Here is an 18,853-nt window from a genome sequence, read left to right as displayed (position 1 = left end):
GCTTATGCTGTCATACAGTTAATCCTTTCCAATCTGGTACGGTCACCGTGGTGCATCCACATAGCCATATGAACTATCCTATTGTACAGCATCATGTGGCAGCCTCTCACGGATCTTGGTCACGAACACGTGTAGACAAACTGCAAGACAATAAGGTCAAGGTCGTCACTGTTGATTCGCCCGCTTCAAGTGCAGTATGTTGGGATTACCATGTTCGCAACTTCACCCGGATATACTATAGTCGCTCACGGTGCCATATCCACCATGAAGCGCCAGCAAGAAGACATGGAGATGTAATTACTGAGTGGACTTCACGGAATCGATGAGCCCTTCCGAAATATTACTTTGGCTCCACAAAGCTCCCGAAAACAAGGTACGTGCAGCGTAACGTAAGACCGAGATGACAAGACCTCGAAAACCTCGTCAGCTGCAAATTTGCCTCTGCCAGGAATAGGGCCTCCTCTTGACCACGAACAGGATAACCTTCTGGCACAAGCTAACGTCAGCGACGATTTATTTACACAAAAATCGCCACCCAAACCTCGATTCCTACCTTACAACTCAGGTTGTTTATTGTCTATATCTTTGCATGTCCAGACTAAGTCAAGTTTCACCAGTACATGCGCCTTCCAACGCATCAAGCACCACTCGCCAATTATTTTCGCTGCCTTCATCCTTCTCCGGGGATTGAGGATGCGCTGACAACACCGGACACGCTGTCACTGAGTTATCCAACAATCGATGTCTCCGGCCTCAACACCATCTTTCACGGTATGGAGGCTGCTCGTATCTATTGGTATCATCATCAGGTGTTCCAAAATACGAGCCTGCCTGCGCCTGTACCACCGCCATTGACCATCATCATTCTCACACTCGCGAATGGTAACAATGACTTAGACGCGTTGTCCGCGCTCTCATCTCGTCGATGACGTCAAGTAACTGATTTCAATCAGCTTCTATAAGGGGCTCGAGTAATACTACAAGATCACTGGTCGCCCCTCAGGCTGTAAGCAGTGTAAGCTTCCTTCCCAGGGAGAAGTACTAGCATTATGCTTTGATCCATGAGGTTACCTTTTGACTATTTGATGACGTCGACACTGGTCACCTGTCATCGCTTCTTGTACAATACACCCCTCTTGGCGTTCATATCATGTAATTTTGATGTAATAGGCTGAAGTCAGTCAATAATAGGTCGATGTCAATGCTGTTTCTCTGTCACCTTGTTAAGACCCCTTGATGTTGACAGAATGGCGCATTGTCGTGGCTCAAGTCAGCTGTGAGACAGGCTCTGATCTATATCTAATCTGAAGTCCGTTGAAGTGATAATGATAACGATAGCAACGATACTGTCTACTTAGGCAGACCTAGTCCGCTATCTCTCCCAAACTTAGACACGCTGATGTCCGTCGGGGTATCAAGAATTCCAAATATCCTACTGCATATTATTAACATTTGGGGCGAAACCCACCCGTGCCCCATGGGAGTAGTCATACACCGAGTACCCTGGACGACGACAATCGCGAACGTTCCAGATCAAACTCGTACAAACAAGACAGTACTCACATGATTTCAGAAACTCATCTCCTGCAGCACGACATCATCATACATTCAACAAAATGAACAAGGTACTCAAACACTTACCGATGATAGCAAATCCTTCAATGAATGCGTCGTCTATTCCGACGATTCCACCAATGCAATTTCTGTGCTCGTTCAGGCAGCATGTATCTAATGAGCACACTTTGACCTACTTTGACCCGTCAGCCTCTTGTCCGAGATTGAAGTCCTGGATGTTGAGGTCGAAGTTGTGCCCACCAAGTAAGAATGAGATCGTGGGGTTCGAGTCGCATGGAAAGGAGAAGAAATTGGAACCGTAGTTTACTGCAGGGCCAGCCCCGGGTATCTATGACTCGTTAGCAAGGCTGACGTAGAAAGCAAAGAGCGAAGGACTGACATTGGCGTAGATCGAGGATGCTATCGCCTGCGAGAGGTATATCAAAGTCGTACCTGTGTCAATTGCCTACACAGGGAAACAAGATGGAACTGAGTGAATATGCAGCTAACAGACTAAACCTTACCGCATGGAGGTCACCAGTTACATTTTTCCCTTCAACAACAGCTCCGTCGAATTGCACTGTCCAGTAGGTCTGTCGATAAGAACCAGTTAAAATGGAGGCATTAAAGGTGCAGGAGGAGCAACCTTGGAAATAACTGGGACCCATGTCAAAGGTCCCACTGCCTTCGACATATCGAAACCTCCAAGAGTTATCTAAAATCATCTCGATTATGATCATATCAAAGCTAAAGCACAACGTACTGTCGACCCGCTCGCCTTTCCTCTTGTTAAATAGACAGAGAAGAATGGTGCCGAGACCTTGTCCTGCATGATCAGGTTTTCGAAGAACGTTGGCTCCCCTGATGTCGCGATAGAACTGAAACCAAGCCCAATGAGGCCGGAGATCGGATCGTTATTGAAGTCATTTGATACGTGAGTCACAGCACCGAAGTATTGCTTGTCGATATTTAGACTACCAATACTGATCGTATCATGCGCAAGGGTGCCTCCTACGTTGCCAGATCCCTGCCGCCCAGCAACATCAGGCCTGCACAGAGATAGTGAGAGGGAGACGCACATAAGTCACATTGAATGGGTTCCCAGTGTCTATGTACGTTGAACTTGCATTAGCTTCATATTGCCGGTTCATGCAATTGCCACAGCCCACAGGGATCCAGAGGTCTGCAGAGCCCGTGTCTATGATCACTGAGAGTTTCTGTGGATGTGTCTCGTTCCCAAAGCTAACTGGGCCGTAGTACTGGAGGTCAATGTTCCCAACTATCTCGTCCGTCAGGGGGTCCGTCGCACTCTGAGCGGCGGCATCCATCGCGAAAAAACTCTTGACCTGATGTGAGGTTGGATTTTCAGACAACACAAAACTAGAGGGGTTGCTCGTTGCATCTGTGAGCGCCGCGTCTGACAACGCATCAAGTCTAGGGTTTGAAAGTGCATCTGGTAGCACCACGAGATTCTTTCCAGCTATAACATCTTGTGCAGTCCCGTATTTTAGTTTGATGGCTTTTAACTCGGCCATCTGAGCATACAAGTTAGTCTTGCAGAAAATTGCATACGAGAGAAACTTACCGCGACTTGCGAATTGAAGATTGGAATGTTGATTTCAACTACGACGGTCGAGCTGTGCCAGTCCTAGGTGTGGTTGAGCGTTCCGAAGGGATCACGCACGTACATCGGGGGTGCCATATCATATATGGGAGAGCTCAATGCGCCTACAATCAGGAGGATAAAGGAAAAATGGAAGCGGGGAAACTTGGTAGTAGACATGGTAAATAGTGAAGGAGAAATGACGGGAGTTGGAGGTTGAAGCAAGTCTTTAAACCAGACATGGAATTCCAATCTAGACTGGCGGCGCACTCTTCCTGTAATATAATAGTGAGGACTTACCAGCCCAGATCGAGATGCTGCTTTTAAAAGATAAATGATGGAAACCCTGTGCATCTGACTGAAACCTGACATCGAGCAGATTACACTCACCTCACTGAGTGATGGATCAAATACGACAGACAATGTACTGCTGCTGCTGACCGTTAGCAAGAATTTTAGAGAAATTTTAATTAAATCAACCCACCCACTTTACTGCACAAGTCCCATGTGTACTTGTAGGTGAAGCGCGACATGTGCAGCCTCCCTTGAGTCCATCAGACGAGGAACTCGCGACACAATTAGTGGAGGATGACTCGAGGCTTGACGATATCATCAAGTAAGTCATTCTAGGGCATTATGAATAGTCATGACATTTTGCGTTCTCGCGAATACTCATGGCATCCCTCACCCCGCCTCAAACCTTGCTTCCAAATTCTGGCTCTTACCGGCACAAAGCACCTTGCGGCGCATGTGTGTCATATGTGAATACATAGCCTACAGCCCTTCCGGAACGCGGAGTCGGTGACCAAATGTAAAGTGGCATGTAAGACCAGGCACCCAAACTACCACGAAACCTGCCTTGGCCCAGTCGTTAACACTTGCTGCCCGTAGTATCACTGGATAAATGTTTCCTTATATCTTGTCTAATAAAGGGCCTGCCCTACTCTGAGTGGCGTCCCTCATGTTGGCCTGCTGTGAGATTGAGACTGATTCGGACAGCGCATTGAAATTGGGGAGATCGCCTGTCGTCACATTCGTGAGTACTGGGTCGAATAGCGGATCGAGCCTGGATCTCAATGTGAACTTTGCTGCCTCGCCCTTCCGAACACAGGATGATCTCACAACGCATGGGTAGGCATCCAAGTTGATGTGAGTGGACGAATAATACCTCTGAAATGTCTGCGTGTCATCTTAGGGCTATTGTCAAATAGACAACAACAATGTTGAGGCCATCCTCCGTGATGCGCGCAACTTTTTCGCAGTAGTACCTCTCTACTTGCGGCTATGTAACTTTTTCTCGATGACCATATGTAGGAACTAGCATGCAAGTTCTGAAGCAGAATTCAGGTTTTTGGTGTTATCTCGCTCACAACTTGATTGTAGGAGTCGCAGTCAGAATTCTTAACTTCTGAGTATCATATAGAAATTGACAATCGTCTATCATCACGCAGGCACCATCAATGGAAAGTCGGGCGGAAGACGCCTCCACAGTAGACTGGTGACCTTACAGACGGAATGTTCGCGAGTCTATACCCAGTGAGCTCTTCATCTTCAAGTTCGCACCCGTTCTCCTAGTATCTGAACTTTGAACGTCCGGAGACTAGCACTCCAACGCTTGAACTGCTGGCGGTTCCGTTCAAGCACACCGAACACTGCATGAGTGGATATTCCTTCGCAATGCTGCTAGAGTGCTTCTAGCGACCAGGAGGACGTGACCAGATCCAGATCCATCCGCTGGTATGCGAGTACCAATGAAATAACTGGGCTGTACTGCACAACTGTCGACGATGGCATCTATATTTTCTCGAGGGATCCCATCAAATGGTCAGAAAGTCACCCATCGATCAACTTGAATGGTTGGCGAGTCTCCGGGGGGACACCATCTACGATGATGGAGTTTATTGGTGGCGGAAACAATGATTCTCATGATTGGCTTCATGTACCACGCTCAAGTTAACGAGTAAGCCGGGCTGTGCTTTTCCGAGTTATACGACTGTCCTTTCCGTATATGCCGACTCCCAAAAGGGCATACCCTGGACTTGTCCGTTATTGCTGTCCCTTGAACAATCAATACACACTGTCATTAATTTCGAAATTCCTCGGCTCTGGCCGAATGTCGTAACAGCACCAATGCAGGGACGGTCTGTCATGGATACTTAGGAATTGAAGAAGCAGAGCATGACCCCCAGAGACCAAGAGGCTCGTTACTCTTTCTCGCTCCTCCACCGAAGTCAATTTTCACTTCTTATCAGTATGCTATGGCTTCGGGGATTTTGCCGTTCGGATTTATAATTCTGGCTGCAGATCCAGGTCGTGCTAGACTGGCTGCGGGCCCGCGGAGGGCGAGATTGGCTGTGAGACGCCCCTATGATAGTTAAGCACGGCACTCCACTCCTGCGGTATACCTATTTGCCTGTGACAATGGAAAAATTTTCAAACACATTCGAAGCAATCAGCGGTATATATCCCATTATTTTCCGTCAGCTTTACAAGTTATCAATCTCTTGAACAGCTAGCTTGATTTCTAGATGGTGTCCTCAATGCTCCTGGCCTTAGGGGTACCAGAATTTTTCCATGTTTGCGCTATTAAGCCGTCTTTTCCTATCAGACAGGAGGGTTGTCGATGCGTTGACGGCTTTTGAGAGTTTTAGAAGCAAAGCATCGCTTCAAAGCAAGGCTTAGGCACTGTACGCACTTTCTGCTGCGGCCGTGAACAACATCATGATGTTAACGAATTGATTGCATCTCGGCTTTCGAATTCGTTCGAATCATCCTCAACATCAACCTCCTGTGATTTGTGACTCACTTGGCCTCGTGGCAACACAGCAACAGACTCACTGGCATAGGCAACTCTCTCAATCCTGTACGGGTGGTGCATTATACACCTGCTTTAATTCCGCATCCTTCGGTATAAACAATTTTTCTGTACAGCATCTTGTGAGCGTCTGGCAGCCCCCTACAGATCTTGTTTACCTCACCGCACCGTAAACACGCGAATTACACTTGAACCATTTTACTCCAACTACAGCAAGTGCAGTAATCAATGTGACTTTGTAGTTCATGTCCGTAGCCACACAGATTTCAAGGTCTACTACGTCTTTACCAGGTCGTATCCTGTGAGCAGAACACAGGCTTCCTTCCCAGGAAGCTGGCGTCAACGCTGTTTTTCTGTTACATTTCAAATATTCAGAACGCTGGTGGAGTTCCGTCGAAGCAATAATCTTCCCAACCAAGACACTCTATATATCCGAGCATGGGTATCAATTATACAAAATATTTTACTGCGCATTATTGATGCTAGGCGCGAAACCCACCCGCGCCCCGTGCGAGTAGTCAAATACCGAGTACCCTATACAATCACAGTCAGGAGCGTTCCAGATCAAATGACGTGCAACAATACACCACTCACATGATTTCATAAACTCATGCCCTGCAGTACGTGACGTCAACAAAACATCCAAGAGAACAAACCAAATACTCAAACAACTTACCGATAATAACAATTCCTTCCATGAATGCATCGTCCAGGCCAATGATTCCGCCGATGCAGTTTCTGCACTGGTTCAAGCGACATACATGATATGAAGACACACTGGCTTACGTTGACCCATGACCATCTTGTCCGAGGTTAAAGTCCTGGATACTAAGTCCGAAATCCGTGCCCGCCAAGCGAGAATGAAATCGTGGTGTTGGAGTCGCACGGATAGGAGAAGAAGCCAGAGCTTGTAGTTTGCTGCGGGGCCAGCCCCGAGTATCTACAACTTGTCAGCAAGGTGACGAAAGAAGCAAATAGCGAGAGACTGACATTGGCGTAGATCGAAGATGCCAATGTCTGTGAAACGTAGATAAAACTAGAACCTGTGTCAATCACCTGTTCATATGAAACGAGGTGAACCTGCGTGAATTTCTGGCTGACAAGTTGAACCTTACCGCATCGACGTTACCAGACACATAGTTCCCTCCGACAACAGCTCCGTCGAAATGCACTGTCCAGTAGGTCTGCGAATAAGAATCCAGTTAGACGCAACCCTTGAAGGGTGCTGGAGGGGCAACCTTGGAAATGACCGAGACCCATGTCATAGGTCCCACCGCCTTGGACATGTCGTAACCACCCAAAGTTATCTAAAAAAAATCTTCTCAATTACGGTTATATGAACGCTAATGCGCAACGTACCTTCGACCCACGCGTCTTTCCTCTCGTTAAATGCACAGAGAAGAATGGTGCTTCGATCTTTTCCTGCATGATCAAATTCTCGAAGAACGTTGGCTTCCCTGACGTCGCGATGGAGCTGAAACCAAGCCCCAGACACCCGGAGATCATGTCGGCATTGAAGTTACGCGACACATCAGTGACAGCACCAAAATATTGGTCGTTGACCTTTAAGCTGCCCATGCCAATCGTATCATACGCAAGAGTCCCTTCTACATAACTGATGCCATCCTGCCCAACAACATCAAACCAGCACCGAGATAGCGGGAGGGAGACGCACGTAATTCATATTGAACGCGTTCCCAGTATCCCTGTATGTCGAACTCGCAGCGGCGTTATATTGCGGGGTCCCGCAATCGCCGCAGTTCGCAGGAACCCACATATCTGAAGAACCCGTGTCAAAGGCCACGGAGAGTTGTTGTGCCTTCTTCCCAAATTCAAGTTGGCCGAAGAACGGGACATGAATGATCTTCTGCATCTCGTCTGTCAGGGGGTCTGTCGCGCTCTGAGCAGCGGCATTCATCCTAGAAAAGCTCATGTTCGCCTGCTGTGATATCGTGGTTGATCCGAATAACACAAAACCAGATAGGTCGCTCGTCGTATCGGTAAACGCTGCGTCTGACAGAGCGTCAAGCCCGGGATCTGAAAGAGCGTCTGGTAGTGCCACGAGGTTCTTGCCACTCAAGAAATCAAGAGCATCCTGGTATTTTAGTTGGAGACCTTCTATCTCGGCCATCTGGGTGTACAAGTTAGTCCTGTAGAACGGTTCATGAAACAGAAGCTCACCACAGGCTGGACATCGAAGATTGGGATGACGGTCGAGGCGAACAGGTCCTGTGTGTGGTTGAACGTTCCAAATGTATCACGCACGTACATTGGGGGATAAATCATCATGTCATACATAGGAGAACCCAACACGCCTGCAGTCAGGAAGAGAAAGGAAACGGGGAAATGGGGAAGCATGGTAGTGGAAAAAGTAAAGGGCGAAGGAGAACTGAAGACGAAACAAGTCTTTTAAACCATTGGCATAGAATTTCAATCCGGACTAACAGTACGCTCCAATAGCCTGAAAGAAAGAAAGGGGGCAATGTCGTATCTGACTGAAGTCAGACATTTGACAGGTGACACTCATATCAATAGGTTGGTCGGATCAGACATACAGGAAACATGCCACTGCTGCAGAATTGAACAGCGTGCTTCGGTGACATGACAGCCTGAGCTGACCTTCCAGCCCAGATTAAAACGCAAAAAAATCAAGATTGCATTGCATTTGGCTGAAGCAAGACATTGGATGCTCACATCACGAGTCGGCGGGATCAAGTACGACAGGCAATATGCTGCTGCTGCTAACTCGTTAGCCAGAGCTTTAAGCGAACTTTGATAAAACCGAACCACTTTGCTCACACAATTCACTCTGTACCTGTATGTGTCTGCGCGTGCAACACGATACATCCAGCCCACCCGAGATGAATTGCACATACTGGGTTGCACTACACAAGTAGTGGGGGATGATTCTAGGCGTGATAATATCGTAAGGTAATTAGTTCCAGGGTATGCGAATAATTGGCGACATTTCGTATTCATGGTACCTCTCACTCCGCCTTAAGCCTGTCTTTGGGCTTTGCTCCCAACTTCTGGCCCTTGCCGACGCCAAGCACCTTGCGGCGCATGCGCATCATATGAGAATACATCACCCACAGTCCTACAAGCACCAGGAGTCAGCGACCAAATACAAAATAGCATGCACAACTCACCAGGCACCCAAATTGCCACCATACCCGCCTTGACCCAGTCCTCGGTGCTCCACACTGTCCACCTGCCGTTACTCCACTCTGAAATGGTGCTCAACATGACCAGAGCCTCACTTCCCGCGCCGATGGGATATAGGACATAAAATGTGGAATAGCGTATCCATGTCAGCCATGCAGGCACGCCGCAACCTGCAAGGGAGAGCGCGTAGTAGGCGTAGCGTGGCACTTCGGTCAGCGCCCAGGCAAGGATCATAGTGGTATAGACTGGGCTCGAATGGGTACTTGGAAAGCGGTGAACGATTCCCCAGACCAGGATAAGACGCGAGGAGACCTGGACGACAGTTGTCGGGAGCGGGGAGCGCACAAACCCAAGGAGGACATGCAATATTTCAAGGGCGGCAAGCGACTGCACAGGTGCAAGGGCAGAGAACGTGGATTCGTATGTTGCGGGAAAATATGGATGTAAGGAATATGCAAGAGTGGTGGAGAAATTGTTTGTTGTTTTAGGCTGCGGTATGAAGAATGCTACGATTGAAGTTGGCACATATGAAGCAAGTGGTTTGAAGAGGTCGTATGCTGAACTTGAAGCGCGTTGACCTCCGAACACGACAAGAGCGAGATAAATGACATAGGCCCATCCTACCGCCGATAATGCATTGAATGCAATTAAATAGAATCGCACAGCGAGAGAGGGTCCTGTAAATAATATCCATGAGGTTAATTTGTAAGTTTCAAGCCTATTGTCGCGTTACTTACCTCGTGAGCGAGCACTTGGCAATTTACGGTCGTTACTTGACATCTTGGAACTGGTCGTTGCAATTGGTAGGCTCGTTGTAGGTCGTCCCTCTAGGTAAACAGTTGTGTTGGTATATTCAAACTTCACCAGTGGTTTTGTGACGCCCACGCACGTGACCTAGTGCCACGTTGAGCAACATTTAGTACTTGCTCAGTGCTGTCAACAATTGTTGACAATAGATACGAGCGAGTGCAGAAATATAAGAGAATTAACAGAGGCACATCACTCTTTGACTTTCTGCAAATTATCAGAGTCTCATCTCAGCCTCTTACAGAGGCCGAAATATTAGTGTGGTAGGGTCCAATTATGGCCTGGTGTTCAATGTAAATACATCACGGATGGAATAAATAAAAACATGAAACAATCGCCAAGACAAGATCAGCTCGATGCAAGAAGCATTTTCCGAGGGTCTTCGATATAGTCGCGGACCTTCACTGCAAACGGCGCATCAACGCGTCAGATAACGGTCACGTGAGATAGAAGAGTACGAACCTAGGAATGTGACTGCCTCCCGACCATCGAGTAGTCTGTGGTCATAGGTGAGAGCGACGACCATGATGGGTCGGATGACGATCTGGCCGTTTACAACGACAGGTTTGTCCTTGATTGCGTGCATGCCGAGCACAGCAGACTGTGGCAGGTTGATGATGGGCGTTCCGTACAACGAGCCAAAGACACCACCATTGGAACTAAGGGCGCAAAATTAGTATGGGTTTGGATTTAGAATCAAAGGAGCTCACATGGTGAAGGTGCCTCCTGCCATGTCCTCGAGACTCAATTTACCATCTCTGGCCTGAAGACAATAGGTAAACTGCAGGAGAATGCAATTCATACAATGCTTGCCTTGGTTCCGAGGGCAGCAATTTCCTTCTCGATCCCAACAAAGCCCATGCTCTCAGCATTCCTCACCACCGGGGTGACCAAGCCCTTGGGCGTCGCGACAGCAACACTCAGGTCAACAAAATCATGGTAGACAATCTCGTCGCCCTCGATAGACGCATTTGCAGCAGGAATCTCCTTGAGGGCCAGAGTGCACGCATGAGCAAACGCGCTCATAAAGCCGAGTTTTACATCATGTTCTTTGAGCACTTCGTCCTTGTACTTCTTCCGCATCTCTATGAGAGAGGACATGTCAATCTCATTAAAGGTCGTGAGCGAAGCGGCAGCGTTTTGCGATTCCTTCAAACGCTCGGCAATGCGCAGGCGCATACGGTTCATCTTGACCTAAGAGACGAAGCACGTCAACACTATCAAAATAAGTATAGTAATGCTGCATACTCTTGTCTCGCCTCGATTGCCGGGGGCCTTTGGCGCAGGAGGTGGTGGTTTCGACTTGTCCTCCTTTGGTTTCGAATCCTGTTTCTTTACCTCCTTCTTAGACTCCTTGGGTCCGTCTGGAGGGATGCCGCCACTCTGCTTGTCGGCAGTTGATGGTGCAGGCGACTCTGGTATCGTCTTGTTCAGTTGCTGGTCCTTAGGTTCTTCAGGATCTGTCTTCTGCTCCTCAGGAGTTGAAGCAGCAGATACTAAAGCATATGAAAATGTGTGATGAAATAGCGTGTCACGAAGTTACACGAGGCTTACCGCCGCCTTCGACAGGTTCAATTATGAAGAGGTCCTGGCCAACATTAACAGTGTCTTCCTCCTTTGCAAGCAACTCCACAATCTTCCCTGCTGTAGGCGCATTGACACTGACGTCAATCTGGCGCGAGGGAGGATTAGTCTTTTCGGAGGCGCCAATAAGCTAATACCCGCCTTATCCGTCTCAATGGTTGCAACCTCCTCATCAGCCTCGACGGTATCCCCAACCTGTTTTGACCATGATCGTAGTGTGCCCTCGGAGATAGACTCGGCCATCTGTGGGACCTTTACGGTCTTGGAATGGAGCTGTGCGCGTCTGATGTAGTCGGCGACTTTCCTATACATACAAGAAAGCAGTCGTTCGTCAGCTATATCAATAGCAGAAAAAAAACAGAGAATACGCGCCATCCTTTCGACAACGATACAGCAGTGTATTGAGCACTTCTGGGAGCGAAAAATGCACGACTGCGAGCGGCTGCGATTACTCGTTTCGATAGCATTTCTACAAGTCAAGAGACAGTAGAAAACACGTAGAGATTAAATAATAGAGGCAGAACACTTCTGCAATGTGCCGTGCTGGACAATGAGTACGGAACAAATTGGGTAGACACTTGCGGGCGATGACAGTTCGCTTATTACCATAAGTAGGTTGCCATAGACCAACTTGAATAGTGGACACAAAGTCATGGTAGTTGGTTCAGGTGAGTACTAACCGCATCAGCTGTAGCAAGTGTCTAACGTTGACGCATGTTGTGCAGCCGAAGGATGAGCTCAGTTATAAATGTAACAGATGCTCATCATCCTCAGCGAGGTTAGGCTTGTGTCCGAGTCCTTCCGAAGCTTCCCGGGACTCTATTGACATTTACATCTGGTCATAAAATCAGTAGTATACTAGGTACGTGCGGTGTCACTGCAGCTGTCATTGATGGTCTTATGACAAGTCAATAGATATTTTACAGCTGGTCATCTTTCATTACGGCAAGGAGCTCTGCTTCCACTGCTTCTAGGTTTACTACATAGGTCAGTTCTCGTAGCTATCAATAGCCAAACAAAAGCTCAGCGCTCACTGGCAGGCCCAGGAATCGGCGATTCACCGCAAGGCTGCTTGAAGCTTCCCAGCTCTATCGTATATTTGTCAAGGAGAATAGTTCTCCTGCATTGCTCCTGCATATACGTCAGTTCGTTCAACGGATAATACAATTACACTGATCGGGAATTTCAACATTTTACATCTTGCAAGATTTCAATCAAAAGCAGATCTGAACCTGCCCAGAGCATTCCAGACCTAGCCCAGAGCGTTCCAAAATACCTTTTGAATGTAGTTTCACTGGCGGCAAAATGTCAAAACTTCCCCTGTGTTCCTATCAATTCTGAACTTTATCCAGCAGCTAGTGAGTGTAAGCAAAAATTAACACGGTTGCAGGATCTGAGCATATGCCAACTTTGGTCGTTGCCTTATGGCTTTGGCACGAGGCCGATCTCGGACTCTGAGAAATACGTTTCATCAAACCACGGCCACTTTATGACCGAACTCTTTGCCCTAACACGAGGGAACGACCATCTTCATTCGATAAGTCTGAACGAGTCTCCGTCGATAAGAACGCGGACTTAGCAGTGTTGCTATTGTCCGCTCTACTCCCAAAAATTCATGACCGCACAGCTGCCTTCAGCACCGCGTTTGAACAGCTTCAATTGATTCCTCGATCGAACTCGAATTTATCCGCGGTCTGCAAATAAAATGAATAGACAGGTTAGGGCTGGGATCTGGCTGGACACAGAACAATGGAATGCGTGATTAATTATCCAACAGCCCTCGTTACGACGCCGCCAGCGTTGAACAAGAAGTCGATGACAAAAGATTTATTGATGTGACGGTTAAATAAACTGTACAAGATAATGCCGTTGTGCGAGATGATCTGCCAGGAGCTCGAGGCCATCAGAACCCAGCATTTGAGTACGTACAACGACAGAGAAGGACCGGCAGCCGCCGGGGCACCTCTGTGCTGGCAGATTTTCATAATAAGTCGTCGGAAGTCCCATTCTAGCAAGACGCCGCGCCGAGGCAAGATTATTAAGTCAATACGTTAAGCAGCATCAGCTGGGAGGGTTTTGACTAAATTGTGTAGCCAGAGTAAGTAGAAGGGCTGATATTCAATTGCAGGGTCAGAATCCATCAAGAAGTAAATTACGATATTGAAGAAGGGGGACGCAGCATCATCGTGTTAAGCACGCGGCGAGCCTGAGCGCAATATTTTTGCGTATATCTAGACATGGCCGCGTATCGCGCTCCTCGTGGATGCGCTGGAAGAACTGGAAGACAAATGAGCGTGGGGCATAGATTGCACAATAGAAAGTCCACCTTCAAGTTGTTGTCCTTGGCATCTGGACGACAATCTTGGTGTGCAGTTCTGAGTCATTGAAGACAGTTGTAGTACTAGTACAAATAAGGGGTCATTTGGAGGAAAAACCCTACAAAGATCAGACAGTCCCCATTCACAAGCGCACGAGTTCCAGTCGGCCCTGAGTGGCGCAAGCTACTAGAAGGAAGAAATAGCATCAGTCTAGAACGACGATGAGGCTCGTCCAGCGTCGTCTACTCGCACGGATATCTCGGTATTACCGAACCGGTCTCATTAGGCCTATTCCCAACCGTAAACTACCTGGCCACTGAATGCAGCTGGCCGGATCATTCCGCGGTTGTAGTCAGGACCTGTACTAGTACCCCCCACCAATCCTAAACGCAATGAGAGTACGATCGAGCGTACTGGCGGCAGTCCCTTGACGAGAGACTGACGAGAGCTTTCGCAGGCTCGAAATGGCTTAGTCCTCCGCTCTACTAGCCTCCCTCTGACCCAGCTAACAAGACCCTTAGACTCTGCTGGACGCTTCTGACACGGGCTTCGCTTCCCTGTCAGTTCGCTAAGTCATGGTACCAGTGAGCTGCAAATCTTCACCGTTTCAAGTAGCATTCTTGACGTCACGGCTAGCCTTTAGTAAGGCTTTGACAAAATTATCTCGACTTGAGAAGATAGCCAGACGAGGTGCAGAATACACTTAAAATTTACATCTTGGCACCCGTACAGTGGACATGATGAGGGATCACTTTCGCTCGCGAAGATAGATTACCTGCATCCTCCGGGAGAAACAATTTCATCGTAAGCGCGTATAACACCGAGGACTTCGTGGACTTACTTATCCGGCTGCCAAAGCGGTAGGTGACACTAATAGTGTAGGGTTCAAACTAATTCAAAGGAGCCTTAATATTGTTAGCGATAGCGTAGTGAAGGACATCATCTAGGAACCAGCAACCCAACGGCATAGTCCATGATCCAATACCCATTTTTCTGCTGCCTTTTGTGGCGAACTCAATTTGTTATCAGCGGACACCATTGAGTGACCGAAGCTTCATATTTTGAGTTCCTTGATGGATATGATGAACTGTATGTGTTGTACTGGAGCATAGTATGTCACATCCATCGCAGGTTTTGTGTAGCGTTGCCAAACCAGTGACCAAAAAATGATAAATGCCCTGAATATTGGATGATGCGAGACAGAAAACACATAGAAGATGTCTTGGTAAATGGGGCAGAGTTGCAAGAATGCCTGAGAAAAAAAGACAAAAATTGGTTGGAAGCACATCGTACTAGCACCGGTCAAAATTGAGTGGAAGCCATCGCATAGAAGGAAGAGGGGGATCACAATATTAACCAGCATTTATCGCGACCAAATATCCATCCCGCTTAGTCTTCTCGCCTCCTTTGGCTGTTGCGATGCGTCACTCGCATTAAACGGGTTCCGTTGAGCTGCCTGCGGCGGAGCTTGTACGGCCGAAGCCACACTTGGCCCATAGAAGGATTGTGGACCCGGTTGTGAAGTTTGAGTAGCTTGCCTTGAAGATGACATACCGGGTCCCTGAGCCGCACTACCTCCACCATATGACTGATATTGCTCAGGCTGCATCGGAACATAAAGCGCGCCGATATCTGTCCGCTGGGTCAGCGGGTCGAAAGGTGGATTTTGGGCCTGCTGTTGCGAAGGGAATGCTGCGGGGTACCGCGCACCGGTACCAGCCGGGTTCCCTGCATATGCCTGCGTCGGACTAGTCACCATAGCGTTGGGATTAAATCCACTCGCACCCGCTTCGCTTCGTGCAGCAGTGCGAACATTCGACATGACAGCCTCCCTTCGATCATCGTCCACTATAATGGTGGGCTGGTAGGAGTGCGATAGCTTGGAAGGCGGCGGCGGATAACGGGTGGATGCACCCCACCCAGACATGCCGTTTGCAGCAGCAAGCTCAGCCTGTTGCTGCAGATATTCGAGCTGGGGGTACGGCTGCGCTGCGCTCGGCTTGCCCGCCTGCCGCCTTTCCCATTCGCGCATGGCGTCATCCCGGTTGAGCACAGGTGTCAGTGCGTTTCTTCCAGCTATCGCATCTTGGTTCATATGCTGCAGCCGTGCCAGCGCAGGAGGAATCATGTCACTATGGTTGATAGTATTGGCACGTGCGCGCGCATGGGGTGGGGGGTAGTGCGAGGCAGCGGGTGGGTTAGGGTTGAGCATTCCAGCTACGCTGATTCCTGTCCCCTGCGAGTAACCAGCGCCAGGAGGGTTGAGTCCACTAAGCTGGCCAGGCTGCGATGATGAGAAGGTGTGCTGCTGCGACTGTTGAGTCGGGAATGACGCTGGCGCAGATGCATCTTGTGGTGGCTGGTAGGACAATGGCGGAGGAGGTGGCTGCTGCTGAGGCTGCTGAGTCTGAGAAGCAGGCTGTTGCTGCTGCTGCGTCTGGGTGATGTACGGGTTACGGAATACATTGTTGGCCGCCTGAGATGCGGCTTGCGCTTGTGCAGTGTAAGCTTGATGTTGAGCGAGCTGCTGATTGTATGACGCTGCGTCCTGGAATGCTCTGGTGCCTTTCGGCTGCTGGGGAACAAGACCACCGTATGGCCGCTTTGGGTCTGCATTGCCTGACGCAGACGGCAACTGTGTAATCTGAGCAGCGGTGTGTCCATTGGGCTGTAATGATCTGTCAGTAAAAATTTCAAGAAGATCGACAGACAAGATGACGAACTTGGAAAGGCTTGGTAAACTTTTCACCGGTGATAAAAGGGTGCATCCTAGCCTGCTGGGGTGACCATCGTTCTATAGGGTTGAGATTGAGTAAACCCTGGCAGAAGTCGATGAACGACGCTCGATTGTTTAATTCTGCAAAGCCACGTAAGAACAAGTCAGGCAAATGCCGAGAACAATTAATCTTACCTTTTTCCACTTCGTGCCCCTGCCTAGACGATGACTTGAACGTCGGCATCGGCGCGGTGTTGACAATTTCCGGAAGCGTATTCGCCTTGAAGTAATGCTTCCCTGGCTGTTCCTTGGTGTTGTGCTCACGGGAGTACTGCTCCAAGGTTTTGAGGCGATACTTCTTCTGGCCATACACATCTACGTAGGAGTCGAAAAACTGCTTCGTCTGTTTTCCTATGTCCAGCATGTATGTTGGAGGCATCCTGCGATCACAGAACACCGTATCAATGAATGTTAATGACCCAGCCAGTGAGACGAAATACGCACCCAACCATTTCGACGATCCGGGTAATTTGATTATACTCACTCGTCCCGGGGAAAAGCGGTAGCCCCAAGAAGAGCTCCACAGCAATGCAACCCAACGACCACATATCAATCGAAGATGTGTAAGGAATTCCAAGGATGACTTCGGGCGACCGATAAAATCGCGACTGGATATACGTGTACACCGTCTGTCGTTCATGACACGCTGATCCAAAATCAATAACCTTGATTTGGGGCGATTGGAGCCTGATGAAGTGATTGAGTACGAGAAATGTAGGGAAAGGAAATGAGTAAATACGATTTGAGTAGGATGTTTTCTGGTTTTAGATCGCAGTGGATCAAGCGTGCATCCTTGAGCACAGTCAAAGCATCTAACAGCTGAGCAGTAAACACTTTCACGAGTTGCGTGCTCAGTCCTTGGAATTGGTTTTGCTTGATCAACTCATAGAGGTTAGATGAGAGGAGCTCAAATACAAGGCATAGATGATTTCGATGAATGAACGAGTCACGAAGTCGCAATATATGATGCTCATCATGTGGATCGCATGAATTGTTGAGCTACGGGGATCAATGTGAACATCATGTCGTCATTATTCGTAGAGAAACGTACCAGCTCCAGTATCGTGACCTCCATCATACTCTGGTTGAAATACGCAGGTTTATTTTTCACCACTTTCACTGCCACGATCTCGTGAGTCTTCATGTTCTGACATTTCACCACCTGACCAAAGGTTCCTTGACCGAGAATATCCAGAATGAGATATCGACTGTAAACAGTTCAGTATACCGCTGAGAGTATGTAGCATCGACGCACTTGTGACCGTCCTCGTTTCCCAGCCAATCATTGACGTAGAGAATATAATCATAATCCTCGTTGTCGTAACCTTCGTTGTGGGCCGGCTTACTCGGCTTGGTGAGCACCCTCCGCGGATTGTGCGCAGATTCGTATCTGAACTGCGGGTTGCAGATATGATACGTCTCTAGGATGTTGGTAGTCAATTGTCTCAATGGCTATGTCGCCGGATGTCAGAACTTGACCGCGATCAAATGAAAACCACACGCACCGATAAAAATACCCCGTTGGCATCCATTCGCCTGCCTGAAGGCTGGGGATTTACGTAAGGTCTAAGATCTCGCGTATCACGGACTCTTCTGAAACCAGAAGCTCGGCGTCGATGCTGCGGCTGATCAACTACCATGGGCTGGTCTTGGTAGTATTGATTGGCGGGACTCTGTGGATGAGCAAATGACAGAGGAGTATTTGGGGTAGAGATGGAACTTTTGATAGCTGCTTGGCTGGATAGATGACTCTGATTTTGGTGTGGTGCGGGACTTGATGAGTCCATCGCGTACGCAGCATAAGCGGCCTGCGCAGCACTCTGCGGAGTGTATGGGGATGATATTGGTGGCGTCGAAGCTTCAACCTTGGTTTGAGAGGTACTGCGGGCATGGGAATTATAGGCAGATGAGGTGTTGGGCCTCTGAACATCAGATGATGAGGCGTAGAGGTAAGGGGTAGTAGATGGTGAGTACTGGGATTGTTGAGAGTATGGATCCAGGAGTGAGTTACCCGTACGCATTGGTGAACGCGCAGAGCGGGTGGTAGGATCATGCTGTGTAAGAGCTCGCTTTGGCATGTTCCCACTGGAACCATTGTAATACATTTCTGAATACGGTTCGCTGGATACAGCTGTAGGAGAAGCACTGTTGTTGGGGGGAGGGGGACCTGGTTGAGATGGGTGGAAGGCAACGCCAGATGGGTAGAGGGAGTTTGGTGTTGTAGCCATGTG

At 48.5% G+C, this 18,853-nt stretch overlaps 6 protein-coding genes across 6 annotated transcripts; all 6 read right to left on the bottom strand.

Annotated features, from left to right (window-relative positions):
• Nucleotides 1-1,312: 1,312 nt before the first annotated feature.
• EDB93DRAFT_1270804 (acid protease) lies at nucleotides 1,313-3,119 on the bottom strand. The gene is made up of 9 exons (XM_041454326.1): nucleotides 2,634-3,119; nucleotides 2,318-2,581; nucleotides 2,201-2,269; nucleotides 2,079-2,147; nucleotides 1,955-2,020; nucleotides 1,752-1,903; nucleotides 1,642-1,703; nucleotides 1,564-1,584; nucleotides 1,313-1,503 (listed from the first exon to the last, which is right to left on the bottom strand). Exons 1-9 carry the CDS (start codon nucleotides 3,087-3,089, stop codon nucleotides 1,433-1,435), a joined length of 1,230 nt encoding a protein of 409 aa, XP_041309645.1. The 5' UTR covers nucleotides 3,090-3,119; the 3' UTR covers nucleotides 1,313-1,432.
• Nucleotides 3,120-6,327: 3,208 nt separating this feature from the next.
• On the bottom strand, nucleotides 6,328-8,330 carry EDB93DRAFT_1270800 (acid protease; the record flags this gene model as incomplete). Its single annotated transcript, XM_041454325.1, has 10 exons — nucleotides 6,328-6,506; nucleotides 6,567-6,587; nucleotides 6,649-6,710; nucleotides 6,759-6,912; nucleotides 6,959-7,028; nucleotides 7,088-7,156; nucleotides 7,211-7,279; nucleotides 7,332-7,598; nucleotides 7,648-8,103; nucleotides 8,154-8,330. 10 exons carry the CDS (start codon nucleotides 8,328-8,330, stop codon nucleotides 6,436-6,438), a joined length of 1,416 nt encoding a protein of 471 aa, XP_041309644.1. The 3' UTR covers nucleotides 6,328-6,435.
• A 458-nt stretch (nucleotides 8,331-8,788) lies between these two features.
• EDB93DRAFT_215352 (PTPLA-domain-containing protein) lies at nucleotides 8,789-10,104 on the bottom strand. Its single transcript, XM_041455741.1, has 3 exons — nucleotides 9,875-10,104; nucleotides 9,122-9,814; nucleotides 8,789-9,069 (listed from the first exon to the last, which is right to left on the bottom strand). The coding sequence occupies exons 1-3, from the start codon at nucleotides 9,915-9,917 to the stop codon at nucleotides 8,960-8,962; spliced, it is 846 nt and encodes a 281-aa protein (XP_041309643.1). The 5' UTR covers nucleotides 9,918-10,104; the 3' UTR covers nucleotides 8,789-8,959.
• EDB93DRAFT_1134796 (uncharacterized protein) lies at nucleotides 10,096-12,147 on the bottom strand. Its single transcript, XM_041449087.1, has 8 exons — nucleotides 11,901-12,147; nucleotides 11,670-11,832; nucleotides 11,499-11,616; nucleotides 11,193-11,440; nucleotides 10,758-11,138; nucleotides 10,655-10,707; nucleotides 10,407-10,603; nucleotides 10,096-10,348 (listed from the first exon to the last, which is right to left on the bottom strand). The coding sequence occupies exons 1-8, from the start codon at nucleotides 11,993-11,995 to the stop codon at nucleotides 10,293-10,295; spliced, it is 1,311 nt and encodes a 436-aa protein (XP_041309642.1). The 5' UTR covers nucleotides 11,996-12,147; the 3' UTR covers nucleotides 10,096-10,292.
• Nucleotides 12,148-15,209: 3,062 nt separating this feature from the next.
• EDB93DRAFT_1082091 (kinase-like domain-containing protein) lies at nucleotides 15,210-18,262 on the bottom strand (the record flags this gene model as incomplete). Its single annotated transcript, XM_041445667.1, has 8 exons — nucleotides 15,210-16,514; nucleotides 16,570-16,703; nucleotides 16,758-17,002; nucleotides 17,067-17,309; nucleotides 17,362-17,621; nucleotides 17,674-17,830; nucleotides 17,878-18,074; nucleotides 18,128-18,262. The coding sequence occupies 8 exons, from the start codon at nucleotides 18,260-18,262 to the stop codon at nucleotides 15,210-15,212; spliced, it is 2,676 nt and encodes an 891-aa protein (XP_041309641.1).
• Nucleotides 18,263-18,430: 168 nt separating this feature from the next.
• Nucleotides 18,431-18,727, bottom strand: EDB93DRAFT_1059623 (uncharacterized protein; the record flags this gene model as incomplete). Its single annotated transcript, XM_041444800.1, has 1 exon — nucleotides 18,431-18,727. A coding segment is annotated over one exon (297 nt), but the record flags the coding sequence as incomplete, so codon positions are not given.
• Nucleotides 18,728-18,853: the final 126 nt, after the last annotated feature.

Source organism: Suillus bovinus, assembly GCF_016758785.1.
Source record: "Suillus bovinus strain UH-Sbo-P2 chromosome Unknown EDB93scaffold_15, whole genome shotgun sequence".
NCBI lineage: Eukaryota > Fungi > Basidiomycota > Agaricomycetes > Boletales > Suillaceae > Suillus > Suillus bovinus.
Note: the sequence above shows the minus strand (reverse complement) of the source record. Positions and strands in the feature narration are given on the sequence as shown.

Bases quoted from the DNA above. Each gene is read 5' to 3' on its own strand.
- EDB93DRAFT_1270804 (XM_041454326.1), bottom strand. From the start codon at position 3,089: ATGGCCGAGTTAAAAGCCATCAAACTAAAATACGGGACTGCACAAGAT. The intron at 2,270-2,317 runs GTACGTTGTGCT...AGATGATTTTAG, and splicing joins GAAAGGCGAGCGGGTCGACA to ATAACTCTTGGAGGTTTCGA. The intron at 2,021-2,078 runs GTAAGGTTTAGT...TTCCCTGTGTAG, and splicing joins TAACTGGTGACCTCCATGCG to GCAATTGACACAGGTACGAC.
- EDB93DRAFT_215352 (XM_041455741.1), bottom strand. From the start codon at position 9,917: ATGTCAAGTAACGACCGTAAATTGCCAAGTGCTCGCTCACGAG. The intron at 9,815-9,874 runs GTAAGTAACGCG...TATTATTTACAG, and splicing joins GCCAAGTGCTCGCTCACGAG to GACCCTCTCTCGCTGTGCGA. The intron at 9,070-9,121 runs GTGAGTTGTGCA...TGGTGCTTGTAG, and splicing joins GGTGGCAATTTGGGTGCCTG to GACTGTGGGTGATGTATTCT.
- EDB93DRAFT_1134796 (XM_041449087.1), bottom strand. From the start codon at position 11,995: ATGCTATCGAAACGAGTAATCGCAGCCGCTCGCAGTCGTGCATTTTTC. The intron at 11,617-11,669 runs GCGGGTATTAGC...CCCTCGCGCCAG, and splicing joins CAACCATTGAGACGGATAAG to ATTGACGTCAGTGTCAATGC. The intron at 10,604-10,654 runs GTGAGCTCCTTT...TTGCGCCCTTAG, and splicing joins GCAGGAGGCACCTTCACCAT to TTCCAATGGTGGTGTCTTTG.